This window comes from Bufo bufo, chromosome 4, assembly GCF_905171765.1.
Source record: "Bufo bufo chromosome 4, aBufBuf1.1, whole genome shotgun sequence".
NCBI lineage: Eukaryota > Metazoa > Chordata > Amphibia > Anura > Bufonidae > Bufo > Bufo bufo.
Genome location: NC_053392.1, coordinates 1850364 through 1874578, shown reverse-complemented (window position 1 = coordinate 1874578; position 24215 = coordinate 1850364). Strand labels below are relative to the sequence as shown.

The window sequence follows — 24215 nt, the reverse complement described above, 5'->3', positions numbered from 1 at the left end:
TGAGGTGTGATAGGCTGTCTGCACACATATCCCTCAGTGGGTATATGAGGTGTGATAGGCTGTCTGCACACATATCCCTCAGTGGGTATATGAGGTGTGATAGGCTGTCTGCACACATATCCCTCGGTGGGCATATCAGGTGTGATAGGCTGTCTGCACACATATTCCTCGGTGTGTATATAAGGTGTGATAGGCTGTCTGCACACATATCCCTCGGTGGGTATATAAGGGGTGTGATAGGCTGTCTGCACACATATCCCTCGGTGGGTATAAAAGGTGTGATAGGCTGTCTGCACACATATCCCTCAGTGGGTATATAAGGTGTGATAGGCTGTCCTCATATATAACCTTCAGTGGGTATATGAGGTGTGATAGGCTGTCTGCACACATATCCCTCAGTGGGTATATGAGGTGTGATAGGCTGTCTGCACACATATCCCTCAGTGGGTATATAAGGTGTGATAGGCTGTCTGCACACATATCCCTCGGTGGGTATATAAGGGGTGTGATAGGCTGTCTGCACACATATCCCTCGGTGGGTATATAAGGTGTGTGATAGGCTATCTGCACACATATCCCTCGGTGGGTATATAAGGTGTGTGATAAGCTGTCTGCACAAATATCCCTCCGAGGGTATATAAGGGGCGTGATAGGCTGTCTGCAGGCATATCCCTCGGTGGGTATAAAAGGTGTGTGATAGGCTGTCTGCTCACATGTCCCTCGGTGGGTATAAAAGGTGTGTGATAGGCTGTCTGCACACATATCCCTCGGTGGGTATATAAGATGTGTGATAGGCTGTCTGCACACATATCCCTCGGTGGGTATATAAGATGTGTGATAGGCTGTCTGCACACATATCCCTCGGTGGGTATATAAGGGGTGTGATAGGGTGTCTGCACACATATCCCTTGGTGGGTATAAAAGGTGTGTGATAGGCTGTCTGCACACATATCCCTCGGTGGGTATATAATATGTGTGATAGGCTGTCTGCACACATATCCCTCGGTGGGTATATAAGGGGTGTGATAGGCTGTCTGCACACATATCCCTCGGTGGGTATAAAAGGTGTGTGATAGGCTGTCTGCTCACATGTCCCTCGGTGGGTATAAAAGGTGTGTGATAGGCTGTCTGCACACATATCCCTCGGTGGGTATATAAGATGTGTGATAGGCTGTCTGCACACATATCCCTCGGTGGGTATATAAGATGTGTGATAGGCTGTCTGCACACATATCCCTCGGTGGGTATATAAGGTGTGTGATAGGGTGTCTGCACACATATCCCTCGGTGGGTATAAAAGGTGTGTGATAGGCTGTCTGCACACATATCCCTCGGTGGGTATATAAGATGTGTGATAGGCTGTCTGCACACATATCCCTCGGTGGGTATATAATATGTGTGATAGGCTGTCTGCACACATATCCCTCGGTGGGTATATAAGGGGTGTGATAGGCTGTCTGCACACATATCCCTCGATGGGTATAAAAGGTGTGTGATAGGCTGTCTGCACAAATATCTCTCCGAGGGTATATAAGGTGTGATAGGCTTTCTGCACACATATCCCTCAGTGGGTATATAAAGTGTGATAGGCTGTCTACATACATATCCCTCGGTGGGTATATAAGGCATGTGATAGGCTGTCTGCACACATATCCCTCGGTAATTCCCTAGACATGAACCCAATTGAGCAGCTGTGGGACCACCTCATTGTTCGTGTTTTCTGTATGGATCCTCCCCCACACCTCCTCTAGCATCTGTTGGACCACGTCAGTGGTTCGTGTCTGCTCTATGAATCCTCCCCCCCCCCCCCCCCGTAGCTGTGGGACCACGTTGATAGTTGTTTTTGCTCTATGGATCCCCCCCACGCCCCCTCCAGCAGCTGTGGAATGCACTGCAGTAAGCATGGCTCCAGATACCTGTGACAACCTACCGGGACCTTGTGGAGTCACTCGGGGCCCGTCTAGCTGCTGTCTCTGCTGCACATGGCGGTGACTCCAGATATCAGATGCTGCTCAGAATAATGGGACTAGACTGTATGTACTGGTTATGTATGACCTGTTGTAGTAAGATGGTGTGGTGGGGCTTTTTCTCCCCATTATATAAGATATCAGGATACTTAGAACATAAACCATATTTACGGTGTTCTGTCTTCATACACGTTCACACAGTGTGCAGTCTGACATTCAGCATAAACCATTCCTGTCTTCCAAATAAGAGGACTGTTCTTTGTAGTCTAACTTATTTATTGGTCAACAGGTTGTACTCTCTGGTGCGCGTGAGTGAGAGATTGTACAAGTGTGCGGTAAAACTACAAGAATACAAATAACATGAATAAGTATAATGTATAGATAGCATGTACTGTAACATTACATTAACACTGAAGCACATGGTAAAATGGCTGCCTGTACATAAGATTATATGGATAGCTAACAGTAGTAACAACTCCCTGAGTAACAATTATAACTAACTGAACGGCTCTGCACAACATAATGTCCCTGAAACAAAGATAGCTCTCTCACCAGACATGATTTTAGAAGGATGGTGGAGTTTGAGAAGGAGACATGCATAGGACAGCTCTGTACTGTGTCCTGGAGACTGGAGACTTTTCTTTCCCACAATGCTTTGCACTCCCACAATGCTTTGCACCACCCACAATGCAGCAGTCTTTGTAACAGGAAAAACAAAGTGTAATACAACTTAACACCGCTAGATGGTGCTCTAACCACATTAAACACTTGAGAAATACCAAAACCCTGGCAGAGTGAAATAGAATCATATTAGGGTTAGGGTTAACCCTATCCCTTTTTTTTTTTTGGAGAAAAATTCTTGTTTTTCTGAGCCAAAAAATGTGAATTCCATTACATATAGTATAAAAAAAAAACATAGATAATCATACATCAATCCACATAGTTAACCCCATTGTACCCACCCCTTGATTCACTGCTGCGGGATCCGCCGTCTCCTATTGCTACTCGTGATCAATACCACAAACAGCCCGCCCCCCCCCCCCCCACCACCTTATCTGAGCTGCGATGTAGTGTCCCTGCAGGAATGGAAGGGAGAGGCCACCATCCCTCTCAGAGAGGCAGAGATATTTATACTTAACCCTAACCCTTCCCCTCCCCCCAGATTAGCTCATTAGCAGTTTATCTAACAGCCCGAAAAAAGAATCATCAATCCATATCGGACATGCTATCAAGGGGTATAGGGCGATAGGGAGGACCACCATCCTGACCAGTGCAATCCTCTCTGCCTGTGACAGAGGCAGCTTCTGCCAAGTTCGGATCTTTTCCTTCACCTTGTTAATCATGAGGGTTATATTCAGGAGGTTATATCTAGTCAGATCTGCACTAATACTGATACCCAGATATCGGATAGAATCGGTAAGGCCAAGTGGTCTAATGGCTGATACTCCATCGGGGGGAGTTCGGACTTATCCCAGTTCACTTTATAGCCTGATAAGGCCCCATATTCTTCCAGAATATTAATCAAAGTTTGGACGCCCTTCCATCCCTGCCTCAAAAAGACAAGGATGTCGTCCGCATACAGGCTAATTTTATCTTCTTCTCCTTTCCCTCCAAAGCCTATGATCTCTTTAGACTGTCTGATTCTGCATGCAAGAGGCTCCAAGACCAGGGCGAATATCAGAGGTGAGAGGGGACATCCCTGCCGGGTGCCTCGCTGTAGGGGGAGCTGTTCTGAGTCAATCCCATTTATCTTAACACTGGCCGTGGATCCAGAGTATAACAGCTGTATCCATTTAATGAAGTGTTCACCCAAGTTCATTCTGGTCAGGGTTCCCCATAGGAAGGGCCACTCCACCCTGTCAAAGGCCTTCTCGGCATCCAGAGACAGGATGGAGCGGTCCTCCCCATCCCCGACATATATGTTAAGAAAGGCTCTACGTATATTAGATTGTATGTTTCGTTGTGGGATGAACCCTGTCTGATCCGGGCGGATCAGACAGTGTATAACCCCGCTCAAGTATTTTGTAATCAGTATTGAGTAATGAGATTGGACGATACGATCAAAGAGATGGAGGCCTCCCTCAAAGAGGGGGGGAGTGAGCCGTCCCTCCAAGACTCATTAAGCATCTGAAGGAGAAGAGGCAACACCGTTTTACGATGTACTCTATTTATTTCAAAAGGTAGGCCATCTCGGCCCGGGGCCGTATTATTTTTTATACTGTCTATAGCGGCCTCCAGTTCTAGAAGAGTTATTGGCGAGTTTACTTTAGCACAGTCTTGGTCGGAGAGTGAAGGAGGTTCCACTTTGTCCAATAAGTGAACCGGGGCTCCTCCCTCCGCCCCGAGATCCGACTGGTATAATTTAGTGAAGTATTCTATAAAGGCGGATTTAATATTAAGGTGGTCATTAGTTAAGGCGCCAGAAGGTAACTTCATTTGTTTTATCGGGGTTTGGGTCTTTTGGTTAGCGACTACAGATGCCAGCAATCTGCCTGTTTTCCCTTTTTCAAAAAAGGCTCGCTGCCCTGCAAAATAGGCCTTATGTTGCGCTTTTTCATATAAAAAAGTCTGATGTTCCCTCTTAGCCACTATTAATAATAAACGGACCCTTTCCCTGTTCTGTCTGGTCAACTCTGCCTCCAAAGCCCCAACCCTCTCTGCCAATTCTTTTTCCGTCTTGGCGTATTCCGCCCTTTTTCTTTTAATCCTCTTACAGTATATCCCTCTTATCATGGCCTTCAGGGAGTCCCACACAAAATGTATATGTGTGGATCCATAGTTTAGTGCCCAAAATTCTGAAATACCCTCCCCGACACTTTCTTGGTCCCCAACCAGATGGATCCAGTGTGGATTAAACCTGAAAGGTTTTCTGCCCTTTTGCACAGAATCAACCATTGATAACAACATTGGAGAATGGTCGGATACACCGTGTGGCTCATACTTCATTTTTTGTATCCGTTCCGAAAGTCCTGGAGTCGCCAGGGATATATCTATCCTGGACATGACCCTACAGGATCTGCTAAAACAGAGACTGCCACACGTCTATAAGGCCTAACTCCTGGCAGATCCTGCTTAGGTCCGTAGACTGATCGTCTACACTCCCCCCTCCTCTAATCATGGATACCCTGTCCCTATTATCCATAACGGCGTTGAAATCTCCCGAAACTAATATGGGGCACGGGTCCCATTTCCCAATATATTCTGCAAGTTTCCTCAGCACCTCAGAAGAAAAGGGGGGGGGATATATACAAACGCGAGCACGCACACCAGTCCCATCCATCGGCCGTATAAAAATACAAATCTGCCTTCTTTGTCAATCCATTGATCATATGGGTCATAGTCCACATTTCTGTGAGTGTAGACACTTACTCCCCGCGAATCGGCCGAATAGTGGGAGTGGTACTCGCACTGCGTCCAGGACGTTCGCATATAGTGCAATCTTTCAGCAGTTAAATGGGTCGCTAGCACACAGGATTTTAGCGAGAAGGCCGCGTGGTGGGGCGCCAGGGGGCGGCCTTTTGTTGGGGGCTCTATGTGCTCATTCAACCATAAATAATGATGAAAAGGAATCTCGGCCCAGGGAGTCCCCAACCATTTCTGTATAAATCCCCCTGGGTCGTCCCCCTCTGATCCCTCAGGGAAGCCTATCAATCGGATATTCCCCCTACGTGACCTATCCTCTAAGTCGGTCAATTTTTCTTTGAGGGCCCTATGCTCTAACTCAATCCTTTCAATTTTTTTCCCCATTGAGGAGACTTCATTTTTAGTATCAGTTAGGGATTGTTTTGTTTCATTTACGCTACCGCGGATTTTGTCCATATCGTCCCTAAGGAGAGAGATGTCAGTTTGCATAGAGCATACGGTAGTTGTAAGTGTTCCTAAGGCTTGATTGGTAATTTTTAGAGTGTCCAAAATATCCCCCAATTTTTGCTCAATTATTTCCATACACGAGTGGATCCGGGTATCCGTGTCTTCCTTATCACTATAGTCTGAGGGCATTACGGTTTTTCTAGGCTCTTCCTTTTCCTCTTGGCGGGCAATAGGTTTCAATGTTCCTCTTGTTTTTGTAGGGGAGGATCTTAAATACCTCTCTATATTTTGTCTAGGGCTTTTATTTTCTGACCCTTTTGGGGACATAGTGCCCACAAATTTCCTGTTTGGAGCTTTGGGGGCCATATTCAGATCTTTGGATGGCCGCAATAATCTAAAGCAGTAACTCCGCAGTCTGGCCCAGGTCCCGGTGGTTCCACCCAACTCCATGGCTCCTTCAGAGTGTCTCCTTAGATGTAATAAAGGGTCCCTCTAACTGGAACCAAGGAGTCAATCGTACCCAATCGTACCCCTTAGATCATTCAGAGGTGTAACTTTGTTAGTATTGTTAAAGGGTTACCCATGGTGACTTTATAGTAGAGGTTTTTTTTTTTTGTGATTAGTGAGTTAATCAGGTATTATTGACAATATTAAACAGTCAACCGGGTGACTTCCACTCTACTTGCCCGTCCTAGGCGCGGTTAGTCCATGAATTCAAACCCGTGAATGGCTCCACTTTACAGACATTGGATGCGGTCCCACTCTTTGGTGTCTCTGGGTTCGCTGTCCTATGGATAACACAGGAAAATTATGATCATAGGATCTCACCACTCCGGTACGCGCTGGTGGGTTTCGTCCATACAGCCAGATTCCCTAGGGAATTACGACACAGAGGCCTGCTGCAGTGCGCTCTCACCGCACCCAGCTGGTCACTTTCACCCTCCTGGGGTTCTTTAGTGATTCTTGTATAGTGCTGGCCGGCCTCGTGCTCTCCCACTGCACGCCACCCACCCACCGCTCAATCAGCCCACCGAACCATCCAAACCGCAGGTCACCTAGTGGAGCACCGATTTCAGGAACCAGGCATCAGCAGCAGAGGGCGGCACTCCAATCAGCCCGGCAGCCCGACACCACACCGCTTGGTCAGCTGCGGCGAAGGAGCGAGGAGGAAGGAAGGCAACACAGGAACGGCACTTTGTTCAGCCCGGCGGCCCGGCACCAACACTACGCCGCACATCAGTCAGCACGGCAAGGGAGCGAGGAGGGAGAGAGGTCGAGCGGTCAGAGGTAGGAGGGGGGGCGGAGCCCGCAGCACGTTCACATCATGCTGCACGCCCTCAGGGTTAACCCTAACCCTGCTGGGCAGAACACTTCCCGTCTGGCGTCAATAGACGCCACTACTGAATCCTTCTTTCTTAGCAACCAATTTTGGTCAATGATGGGATCAAGCTTCTTCAAAGCACTGTTTGACCTTTGCTGAGGTAGTCTATTTCTTTAGCATAACATTTGTTGTATAGTGCGAATCATTATACTCCTGGACCTTTCCATATTGGGAGCGTTAAAGGCGTGTTTGCAGTGATGCCAACCTTTGCAAGCCTTCTGGCTCACCGGTAATGTCGACTTGTAAGACTGAGCTATATGAAATACACAGGCTATAGCACAAACGAGCAACATCCAGGTGGAGAACCTGTGGAAACGATGCTTTGCACTCCTACAATCCTTTGCACCACCCACAATGTGGGTCTTTGTAACAGGAAAAACAAAGTGTAATACAGCTTAACACCGCTAGATGGTGCTATGACCACATTAAACACTTGAGAAATACCAAAACCATGGCAGAGTGAAATAGAATCATATTCTAACCCTGCTGGGCTGAACATATGGGAATAGAGTTTCTAAAATTCCTGACATTTTAAATCCCTCAGAAAGGAAAGTTTCCGGCACTGTAGTGTTTTTCAGTTAGAACTTCCTCTTTATTTAACGTAACATAAATCCATATACAGACAAATCCTTACACCATGCGGAAGTTTACACGTTTTGGAAGCAATGTCCTTAATCGTAGCTCAAATTGATGTTGGAATGGGGAAATTTAAGCTCCGACCAATAACCCCAACCCCCACAAGAAATGGGGGATGGAGAGGTAAGATCAAAATCATCTGTCCTCCATCAGGCCGCCTGTTATGAAAATCACATGCGAGTCGTAAAAAAAGCTGGTGTCAGTGCAATGCAGCCATAAAGCAAAACATATGCTCAAATGCAGCCAATCAGTCCGTAATGGACAAATCACAGCAGATCATAAGGCCTCTGCCAGGGATTAATTAAACAAGCTGCAGACCAGTAGATTGACACACGGCACCGGAGCAGCAGGGAGGAGGTAAGTAGGATTCTTTCCATAGCAGAGGCAAACTGCAAACTCCTGTGAAAAGTTATTTATTCCCAGATAACCTCTTTAATACTGTCTTCCTGTTATGTCTAGCAGCACTAATATTGCTGCAGCCATACCAAATAGTGAATGTCTGTCTCTAGTCTTTTTAGAGGAGCAAACTACTACTGAGCATGATCAGCACAGTTTAATGGCATTGTAATTAAGAGCCTTTGAACAGCATGAAAAACACAAGAGAGGTAAGAACTGATTATCTATCACCACTAGAACACTCTGCTTATCACTGTGTACAGTATAAGGACAGGAGAGAACACAGGAGAGGTAAGAACTGATTATCTATCACCACTAGAACACCCTGCTTATCACTGTGTACAGTATAAGGACAGGAGAGAACACAGGAGAGGTGAGAACTGATTATCTATCACCACTAGAACACTCTGCTTATCACTGTGTACAGTATAAGGACAGGAGAGAACACAGGAGAGGTGAGAACTGATTATCTATTACTGGAACACCCCGCTTATCACTGTTTATAGTATAAGAACAGGAGCAAACACAGGAGAGGTGAGAACTGGCTATCATCAGTAGAACACCCTGCTTATCACTGATTATAATATAAGGGACAGGAAAGACCACAGCAGAGGTGAGAACTGATTATCTATCATCACTAGAACACCCTTCTTATCACTGATTATAGCAGGCATCTTCAAACTGCGGCCCTCCAGCTGTTGCAAAACTACAACTTCCAGCATGCCCGAACAGCCTACAGGTATCAGCCTACAGCAGGGCATTGTGAGAGTTGTAGTTTTACAACAGCTGAAGGGCTGCAGTTTGAGGATGCCTGGTTTATAGTATAAGGACGGACAGGAGAGGTGATAACTGATTATCTATCATCACTAGAACACTCTTCGTATCACTGTTTATAGTATAAGGAAAGAAGAGGTGAGAACTGATTATTTATCATCACTAGAACACCCTGCTTATCATTGTGTATAGTACAAGGACAGGAGAGAACACAGAAGAGGTGAGAACTGATTATTGTCACTAGAACACCCTGCTTATCACTACAGTTGTGTTCAAAATTATTCAACCCCCACTGAAATTGAGTGTTTTGGCCAGTTTGACATTGATTTTGATCATTTCACTCATCTTGTTTACAATTAAATCAAAGAGGCCCTTGTAAGTCAGACAAATATAACATAACATTTATAATGAAATAACCACAAATGTCTTTTCTGTGCTCACATCATTATCAGTTTTATTCAACCCCAAGTGACATTCAATCTTAGTACTTAGTACAACATCCTTTTCCAGTTATAACAGCTCTTAAACGTGAAGCATAGCTTGACACAAGTATCTTGCAGCGATCTACGGGTATCTTCGCCCATTCTTCATGGGCAAAAGCCTCCAGTTCAGTTACATTCTTAGGCTTGCGCGCTGCAACTGCTTTCTTTAAGTCCCACCAGAGGTTCTCAATCGGATTTAAGTCTGGTGACGGCGATGGCCACTTCAGAATGTTCCAGCCTTTAATCTGCAGCCATGCTCTAGTGGACTTGGAGGTATGCTTGGGATCATTGTCCTGTTGAAAGGTCCAACGTCTCCCAAGCCTCAGGTTTGTGACGGACTGCATCACATTTTCATCCAATATCTCCTGGTACTGAAGAGAATTCATGATACCTTGCACACGCTGAAGCTTCCCTGTACCTGTAGAAGCAAAACAGCCCCAAAGCATGATTGACCCCCTGCCATGCTTCACAGTAGGCAAGGTGTTCTTTTCTTCATAGGCCTTGTTCTTCCTCCTCCAAACATAGCGTTGATCCATGGGCCCAAACAGTTCTAATTTTGTTTCATCAGTCCACAGAACACTATCCCAAAACTTTTACTTTTACTGCAGTCGACTCTTCTTATTCTTTGGAGACAGCAAGGGGGTGCGCCTGGGAGTTCTGGCATGGAGGCCTTCATTACGCAGTGTGCGCCTTATTGTCTGAGCTGAAACTTCAGTGCCCACATCTGACAAATCTTTTTTCAGTTCCTCAGCGGTCACACGGGGACTTTTCTCCATTTTACGCTTCAGGTAGCGCACAGCAGTCGAAGTCAGCATCTTCTTTCTGCCACGACCAGGTAGCGTTTCAACAGTGCCCTTTGCCTTGAATTTGCGAATGATGCTTCCTATGGTGTCTCTTGGTATGTTTAACATCTGTGCAATCTTCTTATAGCCATTTCCCTTCCTGTGAAGAGAAATCACCTCTTCTCTTGTCTTCCTGGACCATTCTCTTGACTTCACCATGTTTGTAAACACACCAGTAAATGTCTAGAAGGAGCTGAGTATCACAGTCCTTTTACATCGGCCTAATTGGTGCTTATTATGCATGATTGCTGCTCCTTGACATCCACGGGTTTTTTCAATACCTGATCGAAAACACTTGAATGAACCTCTGTTCTTAAGAGTGGTAGTCTTTAAGGGGTTGTATAATTGTGTCAATAAAGAAATCACAAAAAAAACATTTAATACTGTATTACAAAAACAATTGATGTCATTTTAGTTGCATTTGGTTCTTTAAAAGGTCCTTGTAAGATTTCATTCTGAACACAATTACAAATGTAGACTAAATTCCCTAAAACCCTTTACAGCATTGGGGGTTGAATAATATTGAACACAACTGTATGTATAGTATAAAGATAGGAGTGAACAGAGGAGAGGTGAGAACTGACTATCATCTCTAGAACACCCTGCTGAACACTGTTTATAGTATAAAGACAGGAGAGAACACATGAGAGGTGGGAACTGATTATCTATCATCACTAGATCACCCTGCGTATCACGGTCTATAGTATAAGGACAGGAGAGAACACAGGAGAGGTGGGAACTGATTATCTATCATCACTAGAACACATTGCTTATCACTGTATATAGTAGAAGGATAGAAGAGAATATCGGAGATGTGAGAACTTATTATCTATCATCACCATTACTACTACATTATTTCTACTCTACTAGGTAGCAGAAAGAAGGGAATGTCACAAATTCACCTTACAGTTAGAGATGCATTTAAGTTATCCAAATTCTGAGTAGTTCTGTTATCCAGAAAGTACTAGATTATTTTACAGGAAGATCTGTAAAGCCCGGGAGTATTAATGTACAGATTAGTAAGCCTGAGGAAGGAGTAAAAGTCGAGTCTCTGGGTGGAAGAGCAGCTCCAAGCCTAGCATTTCTATGTGGGCGACTGGATTAGCTTGGGGTTTAGCTGATGAGAAGTAGAACATTGTTATTTAGAACCTGATCATTAAACCTAGAATTGATGCACCTGAGAGAAGTGTCTGATCTATAGACAGATCTACAGTAGGCCATGTATTCAGTCACTGTGTGCTTGTGTCTCCCCAGATGGATCCAGGAGGAGAAATCCCCCCGAGAGATGTCCCCGTCCTCTGTATTCCCAGGACTGTCCAGAGGAGAAGCTCCCAGAGAACCATCAGGTAGATGGAGCTGAGCCCTATACACATCTATATAGGGGGGTCCTGCAGTCATAGAGGGGTCATAGATTGTGGGGGTCTCTTATGTGGATCTGTTAGATTTCTCACCTGGCTGCTGTATTGTACTGAATTGTTACAGATGACAAATCAGGAGGAAGATCTGACTATTATCAAAGTGGAGGATGAAGGAGAGTGGATGATGGGCGATCCCCCGTGTAAGAGTGAGGTGGAGGAGGACATTCCAGTCCATGTGACCACAGGTATGGAATAATGAATGGAGGAAGGGAATTGGGAGGTTTCTTCAGGTGAGGCTCCACCTTAGAGCTGCAGTAAAGGAGCACTCCGGGCAGTGACCCCTGTGTTATGTGCAGGAGCGGAGGGAGTTGTGACTGCACATAGAAATAATAATAATAATAATTCACGCTCTTCTATCCATCCTCTTATGTCCAAGCTGGACACTCGGCTTAGCATGAAGTTGTGGGGGGCACCGGCTGTGATGACAGCTGCACTAATGTCCGGGGTCTGGAAAAACTCAGTTTAACCACCTAAGCTCCACAATCCTTGGTGATAGGGGGCCGCCTGAGACACTTATCTTCCAGTCCGATGGTTTTATACTGACACAGCCCCGAGACATGTAGTAATGGCTGTTATACCTCAGGTAGGTGTCATCAGATGCCGGGTGTTATAGATGACATTACTTCTACACTATAAAGGCTGGAGACATGTAGTAATGGCTGTTATACCTCAGGTAGGTCTCATCAGATGCCGGGTGTTATAGATGACATTACTTCTACACTATAAAGGCTTGAGACATGTAGTAATGGCTGTTATACCTCAGGTAGGTTTCATCAGATGCTGGGTGTTATAGATGATATTACTTCTACACTATAAAGGCTGGAGACATGTAGTAATGGCTGTTATACCTCAGGTAGGTGTCATCAGATGCCGGGTGTTATAGATGACATTACTTCTACACTATAAAGGCTGGAGACATGTAGTAATGGCTGTTATACCTCAGGTAGGTGTCATCAGATGTTGGGTGTTATAGATGACATTACTTCTACACTATAAAGGCTGGAGATATGCAGTAATGGCTGTTATACCTCAGGTAGGTCTCATCAGATGCCGGGTGTTATAGATGACATTACTTCTACACTATAAAGGCTGGAGACATGTAGTAATGGCTGTTATACCTCAGGTAGGTTTCATCAGATGCCGGGTGTTATAGATGACATTACTTCTACACTATAAAGGCTGGAGATATGCAGTAATGGCTGTTATACCTCAGGTAGGTGTCATCAGATCCCGGGTGTTATAGATGACATTACTTCTACACTATAAAGGCTGGAGACATGTAGTAATGGCTGTTATACCTCAGGTAGGTCTCGTCAGATTCCGGGTGTTATAGATGACATTACTTCTACACTATAAAGGCTGGAGACATGTAGTAATGGCTGTTATACCTCAGGTAGGTCTCGTCAGATTCCAGGTGTTATAGATGACATTACTTCTACACTATAAAGGCTGGTGACATGTAGTAATGGCTGTTATACATCAGGTAGGTGATATCAGATGCCGGGTGCTATTGATGACATTACTTCTACACTATAAAGGCCGGAGACATGTAGTAATGGCTGTTATACCTCAGGTAGGTGTCATCAGATGCCGGGTGTTATAGATGACATTACTACTACACTATAAAGGCTGGAGACATGTAGTAATGGCTGTTATACCTCAGGTAGGTGTCATCAGATGCCGGGTGTTATAGATGACATTACTACTACACTATAAAGGCTGGAGACATGTAGTAATGGCTGTTATACCTCAGGTAGGTGTCATCAGATGTCGGGTGTTATAGATGACATTACTTCTACACTATAAAGGCTGGTGACATGTAGTAATGGCTGTTATACATCAGGTAGGTGATATCAGATGCCGGGTGTTATAGATGACATTACTTCTACACTATAAAGGCCGGAGACATGTAGTAATGGCTGTTATACCTCAGGTAGGTGTCATCAGATGCCGGGTGTTATAGATGACATTACTTCTACACTATAAAGGCTGGAGACATGTAGTAATGGCTGTTATACCTCAGGTAGGTGACATCAGATGTCGGGTGTTATAGATGACATTACTTCTACACTATAAAGGCTGGAGACATGTAGTAATGGCTGTTATACCTCAGGTAGGTGTCATCAGATGCCGGGTGTTATAGATGACATTACTTCTACACTATAAAGGCCGGAGACATGTAGTAATGGCTGTTATACCTCAGGTAGGTGTCATCAGATGCCGGGTGTTATAGATGACATTACTTCTACACTATAAAGGCCGGAGACATGTAGTAATGGCTGTTATACCTCAGGTAGGTGTCATCAGATGCCGGGTGTTATAGATGACATTACTTCTACACTATAAAGGCTGGAGACATGTAGTAATGGCTGTTATACCTCAGGTAGGTGTCATCAGATGCCGGGTGTTATAGATGACATTACTTCTACACTATAAAGGCTGGAGATATGCAGTAATTGCTGTTAATCGGATACTATAAGCAGAGGATATGGAGAGAATGAGAAAATATACTTGGAAATATTTTAGGGACTTTGAGCAGGGATAGCCTCGCATAGAGAGAGTGAGGGACTGGTCTTCTGTGTTTAGTACAGCAGCTGGAAGCTCTTTCTTTCTAAAATAAACATTCTTTTTTTCTGTATATCATTAGACAGTTTTCTTTTTTTTAAACCAAATATCTGCAGTTCATAGTCTTATTTCCAGCACCTAAATAGTATTTATTCTTCTCCAGACACTAAGCAAAAACAGTTTAACCACTTCTTGACCAGCGACATACTTGTATGGCAGTGGCCAGATCTTTAAAGACGGCACGCACTCCGCTCAGTTTTATACAGCAGACACCCGTGGCTTATGTCTGCAACAGGAGGTAATGTCGGTTGCAGACACTTGAGATGCTGTGTTCAATCCTGGCCACGGCATCTGAGTGTGTGCAAACCAGGAAGCACGCTTTTTCGGGTATGCTCCAGCTTCTGCGGCTGGCAGTCGGAGGAGCCGAAGCTTGTATGCAGCAGAGTCTGTTATAAAGAATGTCTGTAGCAGGGCTCTATAGGAAACTAGTACATTTCTGATAGCTCCAATGCGAATGCATCAGAGTCTATGAGAATAGCAATCTGATGACTGCTTGTTTGAGTTCCCTATGGGAACTATTAAAAACGTGTAAAAAAATAAAAATAATAAAGTTTTTAAAACTAAAAAATATAAAGATTCAAATCACCCCACCTTTCCCCAAAATAAAAAAAATACACATCTTGGATATCACCATATGCGAAAAACGCCTACACTTTCCGGCCGCCTCTCGGCTTGTTTGCCGTGCTGGAGCCGGACCTCAGGCCCGCCCCGATTATAGTGAATGGGGCTGGAGCGGACCTCCGGAGGCACAGTGGACTAGAGGTAGCACAGGTCCAGCAAGATGTTCCACCACCAGAACAGCCTGCTGGAATAGGCTACTGCAAGTGTGAAAGTAGCCTAAAACTGTGGCGTAATTGCTTTTTTTTTCCAATTTAACCCCATTTGGATTTTTTTTCCTGCTTCCCACTACATCATATGCAAAATTAAATGGTGGCGTTGGAAAGTACAACTTGTCCCACAAAAAACAAGTTCTCATACAGCTATGTGAATGGAAAAATAAAAGTGTTATGGCCCTGGGAAGGGAGGGTGTGCAAAATGAAAACGCAAAAACCTCCAGGGTAGAAAGGGTTACATTTATGGTTTATAGTTGTGTATTTTAGTGCATTAAACCTGTATTATTGGATATTTTTGCAATGTAAGTGATAGTTACTGCAGTATCACAAATTATCATACGTGTTAGTGCAGTAACACAGGTGTAAGAGTGCAGCAGACCAGACTGGAGAACGAGCCACTCCATCTTCTGACAAGTAGTCCTCGTGTGTATACATACCGGCAGGCATTCTGCCCACACAAACACAGAATACTTCAACAATTTTTCAGAACACGCCATTCTTTCTTTAGACATTGTGTAAGCACAAACAGGGGCACCGATCTGCCCCATTAAGGCATCATTTTTGGACTCTTGGTCCCAACAAGCCCGTTTTCTCCAATAACAACTTGTGTGTTGTTATTCCATCTGCTCTCAATATGGGAAACTTTTTGGAAGGTTTCTTTATGAAAAAGCATAACACGTGACAACGCAGGTGTTTTTGAACCTGCTGTTTTTTAACACCGTCCTCCATGTTTTTACCTGCAGCTATGTATGTGACATGGACAAGAGAGCAAAAAAAAAGAAAGAAAAGATCTAAAAAATCTGAGTCCTAGGAGACCTCAGAGTGTCATATATATTTTATTTGTGTAACAGGTATTGAATTGTTTTTAAAAATGTAATGAATCGGACACAAAATCTTTGGTCTAGTCCATCTTCTATAAGACTCTACAAGCATTGTACAAAGATTTAGAGGTCTAATCACACATCCAGGTTTTGGTGCAGAATTTTCAGTCAAAGCCAGAAATGGATTCAAAAAGAATGAAAACTATAAAGCAAGAACTTTTACTTCTCGTTCTTACTAGAACCACTACCGCTTGTGTCTTTAAATACTGTATCAAAAATTACATGTGTGTCTCCAGCCTAATAGGAATGGTATAAATTATCTTCTTTGTGGTTTGAGCAACAACTCATGAAATCTTTTTTTATTTCTAACAGGAAATCCCAGTAAGAATTCCGAGGGAGACTTCACATTATCACTAAATTTTAAAGTAGAAGATCAGGATATCACACAGTGCTCCTCAGGAGAAAACCTCATTACACTGATTGTATATCCAGTACTTCACAATACAGATCCATCATATAATCCTCCTGATCATGAGGAACCTTCTCCTGACCAGTCACAGATTGTTACCACAAGTATCGGGCAGACAAGGGGTAAAAAGTTTCAGTGTGGGGAATGTGGAAAGCAGGTTACAAGCAGCTCAAGTCTTTCCAAGCACAGAAAAATTCACACAGGAGAGAAGCCATTTTCATGTTCTGAATGTGGGAAATGTTTTATCCAGAAATCAGATCTTGCAAAACACGAGAGAATTCACACAGGAGAGAAGCCATATTCATGTTCAGAATGTGGGAAATGTTTCACAGAAAAATCTAGTCTCCTAACGCATCAGAGGATTCACACAGGGGTGAAACCGTATTCATGTCCAGAATGTGGGAAATGTTTTATCCAGAAATCAGATCTTGTAAAACATAAGAGAATTCACACAGGAGAGAAGCTGTACTCATGTCCAGAATGTGGGAAATGTTTCACTGAAAAATCAAGTCTGCTTATACATCAAAGAATTCACACAGGAGAAAAGCCATATTCATGTTCAGAATGTGGGAAATGCTTTGTAAATAAATCACATCTTGTTACGCATGAGAGAATTCACACAGGAGAGAAGCCATATTCATGTTCAGAATGTGGGAAATGCTTTGTAAATAACTCAGTTCTTTATAGACATCAGAGAATTCACACAGGGGAGAAGCCATATTCATGTTTAATATGTGAAAAATGTTTCACAAGTAAATCAGCTTTTACTGCACATGAGGAAATTCACACAGACGAGAAGCTGTATTCATGTTCAAATTGTCAGAAATTTTTTGCAGAAAAGTCAACTCTGGTTACACATCAGAAAATGCATACAGTAGACAGACCATTTTCATGTTCAGAATGTGGGAAATGTTTTACAGAAAAATCAAGTCTCCTTATGCATCAGAGAATTCACACAGGGCTAAAGCCATATTCGTGTTCAGAATGTGGAAAATGTTTTATCCAGAAATCTGATCTTGTAAAACATGAGAGAATTCACACAGGAGAGAAGCTATATTCATGTTCAGATTGTGGGAAATGTTTCACAGAAAAATCAACTTTGGTTACACATCAGAAAATTCATACAGGAGAGAAGCCGTATTCATGTTCAGAATGTGGGAAATGTTTTAGAGAAAAAGCCAAACTCCATTACCATCAGAGAATTCACACAGGAGAAAAGCCGTATTTGTGTTCAGTGTGTAGGAAATGTTTTAGAAATAAATCTGATCTTATAAGACATGAGAGAATTCACACAGGAGAGAAGCCGTATTCATGCCCAGTCTGTGGGAAATGTTTTCTAACTAAATCGGATGAAATTAGACATGAGAGAAGTCACACAAAGGTTAAGCCATTTTCATGTTTACTATGTATGAAACGTTTTACAACAAAATTATACCTTGTAAGACATGAAAGAAGTCACACAGAGGAGAAGCCATTCTGATGTTTTGTATGTGAACAATGTTTAACAAGGAAATAAATTTTTTAATTCATACAGAGAAGAAACCATCTACTTGAATTGTCCCCAGGAACCTTGCTTCTTCTCCTTACTGTATTTATACCTCCACCCTCACTCCAGGAGAATCCAGAGGGACATAGTATATAAAGATAAAGCTGATGGAACAGAAGAAAACAGTAATAATAAATTGAATTTGCAGGAATGCACTGAGCATGGCAGATTACTGATCAGCATCATTACTGTGCAGCGTTGGGCCCATGGGTTCAAATCTGACCAAGGACAACATCTACATGGAGATTGTATGTTCTTCCTATGCGTGTGAAGTTTCCTCCAGATTCTCAGCTTTGCTGTCACACTCCAGAAACATACTGACAGGTTAAAGGGGTTTCTGGGATTTCACTATCTTCAGGTTAGGTCATCAGTAGCTGATTGGTGGTGGTCTGACACCCGGGGCCCCCGCTGATCAGCTGTTTTCAGAAGACACCGGCTCTCCTGTGAGCATCGCGGCCTTCTGTGTGCTTACCAAGCACAGTGCCATACATTGCATAACGGCTGTGTTTGGTATCACGCTCACACACATAGAAGTAAAGGGGGCTGAGTGCGATACCAAGCACGGCCACTATACAATGCACAGCGCTGTGCTAGGTAAGCTCCTAGAAGGCCATGGCACTTGCAGGAGAGTTGGTGCCTTCTCAAACAGTTGATCAGCAGGGGTCCTGAGGATAGGTCATCAGTAGTAAAATCCCAGAAAACCCCTTTAAATGGTTTGGCTGCTCTTTGTTTTCAGATAAGTGCTGGAGACATGCAGTCACTTACTGATATCATGTCTTTAGAAGATCTGCTCTGAAGTCCTTATTGTACTGCTACTCCAACTGTCCTCACTACTTGTACGGCTCTCGCATCCTGAACATGGTGACGAATGGAGGGGCGGGTGACCAGACCAGTAAGTATTGAATGGGCTTGGAAAGTAGTCTGAGTGAAGTGTTTGCCTACCTGCACATGGCTAGGGGTAGACTTGCTAAAATTCCACACACATTTCTGTGCAGATTTTTGTGTTTTTGCACCAAATTCATGTTAAAATCTGCATGTGTTACTTGCAAATTTTGTTGGGATTTTGACACAGATCTTACCCGTCCATTGAAAAGGGTTGAAATCCTCACCAAAAATCTCACAAACCATTGACATGCTGCAGGCTTCAGAATCTGCACGGCAGGTCAGTTTCTACACAGAAGAAATATATGAGATTTATCGTATCCCCTACACGAGAAACCGCATGATAAAAAGGTGTGTAATCCAATATTTTGTAGCCGCCAGTCAATAAAAATACCTTGCGACTTAATCCGTTGTGCCTTAGTTGAGTCTAAAACAGTCTGGAAAACAATCACCGGTTGCACTGCATATTCAGGAGCATCACTGTCCTGGAAAAAAAACACTGGTGGCACTGCATACTCAGGAGCATATTTGCCAGCTGTGCCACCATTCCCGTTGTCCTGGAAAACAATCACTAGCGGTGCTGCATACCAGTGCCACCAACTGGTGAGTACGCGCTCCTGAGTATGCAGCGCCGCCGGTGTTTGTTTTCCAGGACAGAGGGGCAGGTGGCACAGCTGGCGAGTACTCTCCTGAGTATGCAGTGCCACCGGTGTTTGTTTTCCAGAACAGTGGGAATGGTGGCACAGCTGGCGAGTACGCCCCTGAGTATACAATGCCACCGGTGTTTGTTTTCTAGGACAGCTGTTTGTTTTTCAGGACAGCGGAGCTGGTGGCACAGCTGGCTAGTACGCTCCTGAGTATGCAGTGCCACCCGCTGTCCTGTAAAACAATCACTGGTGGTGCTACATATTCAGGAGTGTACTCGCCAGCTGTGCCACCATCCCAACTGTCCTGGAAAACAAACACCGGTGGCATTGCATACTCAGGAGCGTACTCACCAGCTGTACTACCTGCCCCGCTGTCCTGGAAAACAAACACCGGTGGCACTGCATACTCATGAGAGTACTCGCCAGCTGTGCCACCAGCCCCGCTGTCCTAGAAAACAAACACTGGCGGCTCTTCATACTCAGGAGCGTACCCACCAGCTGTGCCACCTGCCCTGCTGTCCTGGAAAACATTGGCGGCGCTGCATACTCAGGAGTGTACTCGCCAGCTGTGCCACCAGTCCTGCTGTCCTGTAAAACAAACACCGGTGGCACTGCATACTCAGGAGCGTACTCACCAGCTGTGCCACCTGCCCCGCTGTCCTGGAAAACAAACACCGGTGGCACTGCATACTCAGGAGCGTACTCACCAGCTGTGACACCTGCCCCGCTGTCCTGGAAAACAAACACCGGTGGCACTGCATACTCAGGAGCGTACTCACCAGCTGTGCCACCATACCCACTGTCCTGGAAAACATTCACTGGCGGTGCTACATACTGAGGAGTATACTTGCCAGCTGTGCCACCATTCCCGCTGTCCTGTAAAACAATCACTGGCGGTGCTGCATCCTGAGGAGCATACTCGCCAGCTGTGCCACCATACCCGCTGTCCTGGAAAACATTCACTGGCGGTGCTACATACTGAGGAGCATACTTGCAAGCTGTGTGTCACTACCAGAGCTTTGGGACATTCTCACAGCTCTGTTTCTCCACCCCTGTGATGATGTCACTACTAGAGCTGGGAGGAGTTCTCACTGCTCTGTTTACTTTTGGTTTCCTTCCTCCCAGCTGTTCCTCATGCGTTTGATTTCCCTCTCTTTATATCACCCCTCCTCCTATTGTAGGGCGTGGATTATAGTTCTCATTTCAGTTGTAGCTCTTGCTTTAGTATCTTCACTTGTAGCTATCAGTTCACTGGACCTGTGTTCTGCTGCAGCAAGCACTCCGGATATTGCCAGCTGTCCTTGGATCCGTCTTCTCTGCGGCTGCAACACCTTCAGCTAAGTGTACAGACATTGTTGTGTACCTGATTATTTTCTGACTGCATCTGAGGTGGCCACGGTTCCCTCCATATACTGAGTAGGGCACTGGTGGCCGTGCCCCTTCCACTATTGTAGGGGTTACAGTGGTCATCAGTCTTAGGCACGTGGGCATGCCTCGTTCCGCCATTGGGATCCGGGCATGTGCTTTAGCAGAATAGGAAGAGCTTTGAGGGTCTGACAGGGGTCACCCTTTATCCTCCCTAGTTTGGGTCCGGTCAGTAGCTCTTTTTACTGTGTATACTATTGTTGCTCACATACAGCCGTGACATTATAATCCACCAAAACCGTCCTTTTTTGACATGGATCCGCTTTCTGGCCTGGTTGACCGCATACAGGGTCTTTCTTTGGAAGTAGCGGATCTCCGTCAATCTATGACTCAGCTTCAAGCATTGGGCTCTGCTCCGGCTCATGGAGTCTGTTGCGAGCCAAAGGTCTCACTTCCGGAAACGTTCTCCGGGGGCAGTGAGAATTTTGTTCGCTTCAGAGAGGCATGCAAACTCCATTTTTGCTTGTGTCCCCACTCCTCTGGTAAGGAAGAGCAGAGGGTGAGGATTGTCATCTCCCTGCTCAGGGGTAATGCTCAGACTTGGGTTTTTTCGCTGCCATCAGGGGATCCCTCCCTTCGATCCGTGGAAAGATTTTTTGTGGCCCTGGGGCAGATTTATGATGACCCGGATCGTGTTGCTCTGGCCGAATCTAACGTGTTTTATGCCAGAACAAACTGTCTGCGGAGCTTTATTGTTCTGAATTTCGGAGATGGGCAGCTGATTCGGTTTGGAATGATGCTGCACTCCGGAGTCAGTTCTGTCATGGTCTCTCAGAGAGATTGAAAGATGCGTTTGCTTTCCATGAGAGACCAACGTCCTTAGAGTCTGCCATGTCATTGGCGGTACGCCTTGACAGGCGTCTAAGAGAAAGAAACGAGACCTCTCTGTCCAGCCATTGTCAGTCTAGGGGCAGTGGTGCGGACTCATTCAGTGTGCAGGGGCCTCATCCTGTCTCGCTCCCCTCTGAGGAGGAGCCCATGCAGCTAGGTCGACTTGTCCCTGATAAAAGAGGATTTAGTCCTCAGAGTATGGTGTGTTTTTGTTGTGGGGGCATAGGTCATTTGGCAAATGTTTGTCCCTCTAGGACAGGGGTGGGGAACCTCCGGCCCGAGGGCCGTATGCGGCCCACGGTATCATTTCATGTGGCCCCCGGCCCCCTGCCAGAACATAATGTGAAAATGCTTATGACCCCTTCCATTATGGAAGCGGTCATTAGCATACGGGAGGCACAGGAAGGTGAGAACAGCACTGCACTGGCTGTCCTCACCTTCCCTGGTCTTCTTTCAGCCCCACACTGTGTCCTGACACATCCAGCGTCAGGACGCAGTGCATGTAGACGTGCACTATGACCTGACGCTGTGCGGTGTGAGGTGACAATATAGTGCGGCAGGAAGAAGAACAGGGAGGTTAAGTGAATCTGCCAAGAGGCAGCGCCGTACGGAGCTGGAGAGGTAAGTTTATTTGTTTATCTTAAATACAGTATCTGATCTGATGTCTGATTGGGGCTGATCTGAGGCTAAAGGAGGGTGGGGAGGGTCTGATGGGGGTCTGATCTGAGGCTTGGGAGGGTCTGATCTGAGGCTGGGGGTGTCTGATCTGAGGCTGGGGTTTGATAGGGGTCTGATCTGAGACTAGGGGGGCTGATGGGGGCTGATCTGAGGCTGGGGAGGGTCTGATGGGGGCTGATCTGAGGCTAGGGAGGGTATTATGAAGGTCTGATCTGAGGCTGGGGGGTCTTATAGGGGCTGATCTGACCCTGGGGGGTCTGATGGGGGCTGATCTGAGGCTGGGCGTCTGATCTGGGTCTGGTCTGAGGCTGGGGGTCTGATGGGAGTCTGATCTGAAGCTAGGAAGGGTCTGATTGGGGTCTAATCTGAGGCTTAGAGGTCTGATGGGAGTCTGATCTGAGGCTGATGTAGGCCTGGGGGGTCTGATAGGAGGCTGATTTCAGGCTGATGGAGGTGGGGGCAGATATTTTGCTGAGAAAGGGACAAAGGCAGGGACAGTTGCGAAGAAAGAGGCAGGGAGAGTGAAAGCTGGGTGAACCCCTCTCTGGACCCCCTGGGTTTAGCTTCCTGCCATTAATGTCAAATAAGTAACATTCTGAACTTAAAAATTAGACTGCTATGTGTGGTCAATATGGCGCCTGTATTGTATGTAATATACTGTATATATATAGTGCAGGCGCTATTTTGTGCTGCAAAGATACAGCCCTCTAGATTATTTTAATTGAAGTGCAATTTCTGTAACTTATCCCTAAGTCAATTATATGTTTGACCAAATACAGCAGTAAAAAATTTTTATTGAGAATTTTGTATGGCCCCCGAATGATGTTACAAATATCCAAATGGCCCTTGGCAGCAAAATGGTTCCCCACCGCTGCTCTAGGAGATTCTTGAACTGTACTAAGAGTGATAATAAGAGAAAAACCTCAAAAGGTAAATCATCAAATTCTGCTTCATCTGCTACTTTGGGCAAAGTTGATGTAGGAATTGATGCTTTTCCTCTGACCTGCAGTTCCCGTTTTCTCCTGTCTGCCAGGGTGGCGCTAGAGAGCAAAGTCATTTCTTGTGAGATTTTTGTTGATAGTGGAGCGGCCGTCAATCTTATTGACACTCAATTTGTAGCCATGCATGGTTTTCAGGTTTGCACATTAGAAAAGGATATACCTGTTTTTGCTATTGACTCTGCTCCACTCTCACAGAGATCTCTGAAGGGCATTGTTCACAATATCCGGCTAGCTGTAGGTGACACTCATGTGGAGGATATATCTTGTTTTGTCCTTAACGGATTGCCTTCTCCTCTAGTTTTGGGGTTACCCTGGCTCACTAGACATAACCCCACTATTGATTGGCAAGGAAGGCAAATAAATGAGTGGAGTGACTTTTGTAGAGAGAATTGTCTCACAGCGACTTTTGCAGAGGTGTCTACTAAAACTGTGCCATCATTTCTCTCTGATTTCTCGGACGTGTTTTCCGAGAGCGGTGTTCAGGAGCTACCTCCTCACCGGGAGTTTGACTGTCCCATTAACCTCATTCCCGGCGCCAAGCTGCCAAAAGCACGCCTCTACAATCTCTCACAACCGGAAAGAATCGCAATGCGAACTTATATCTCCGAGAGTCTCGAGAAGGGGCATATTCGTCCCTCAAAGTCACCTGTGGCCGCGTTTTTTTTTTTTGTTAATAAAAAAGATGGCTCTCTGAGACCTTGCCTAGATTTTAGAGAGCTGAACCGTATCACGATTCGCGATCCCTATCCCC

The 24215-nt window shown here is 45.1% G+C and overlaps 1 protein-coding gene across 1 annotated transcript; it reads left to right on the top strand.

Moving 5' to 3' along the window:
* The first annotated feature begins 11581 nt into the window (after nt 1-11581).
* LOC120998327 (gastrula zinc finger protein XlCGF26.1-like) lies at nt 11582-18586 on the top strand. Its single transcript, XM_040428988.1, has 3 exons — nt 11582-11634; nt 11771-11891; nt 16358-18586. Exons 2-3 carry the CDS (start codon nt 11771-11773, stop codon nt 17932-17934), a joined length of 1698 nt encoding a protein of 565 aa, XP_040284922.1. The 5' UTR covers nt 11582-11634; the 3' UTR covers nt 17935-18586.
* The last annotated feature ends 5629 nt before the right edge of the window (nt 18587-24215 follow it).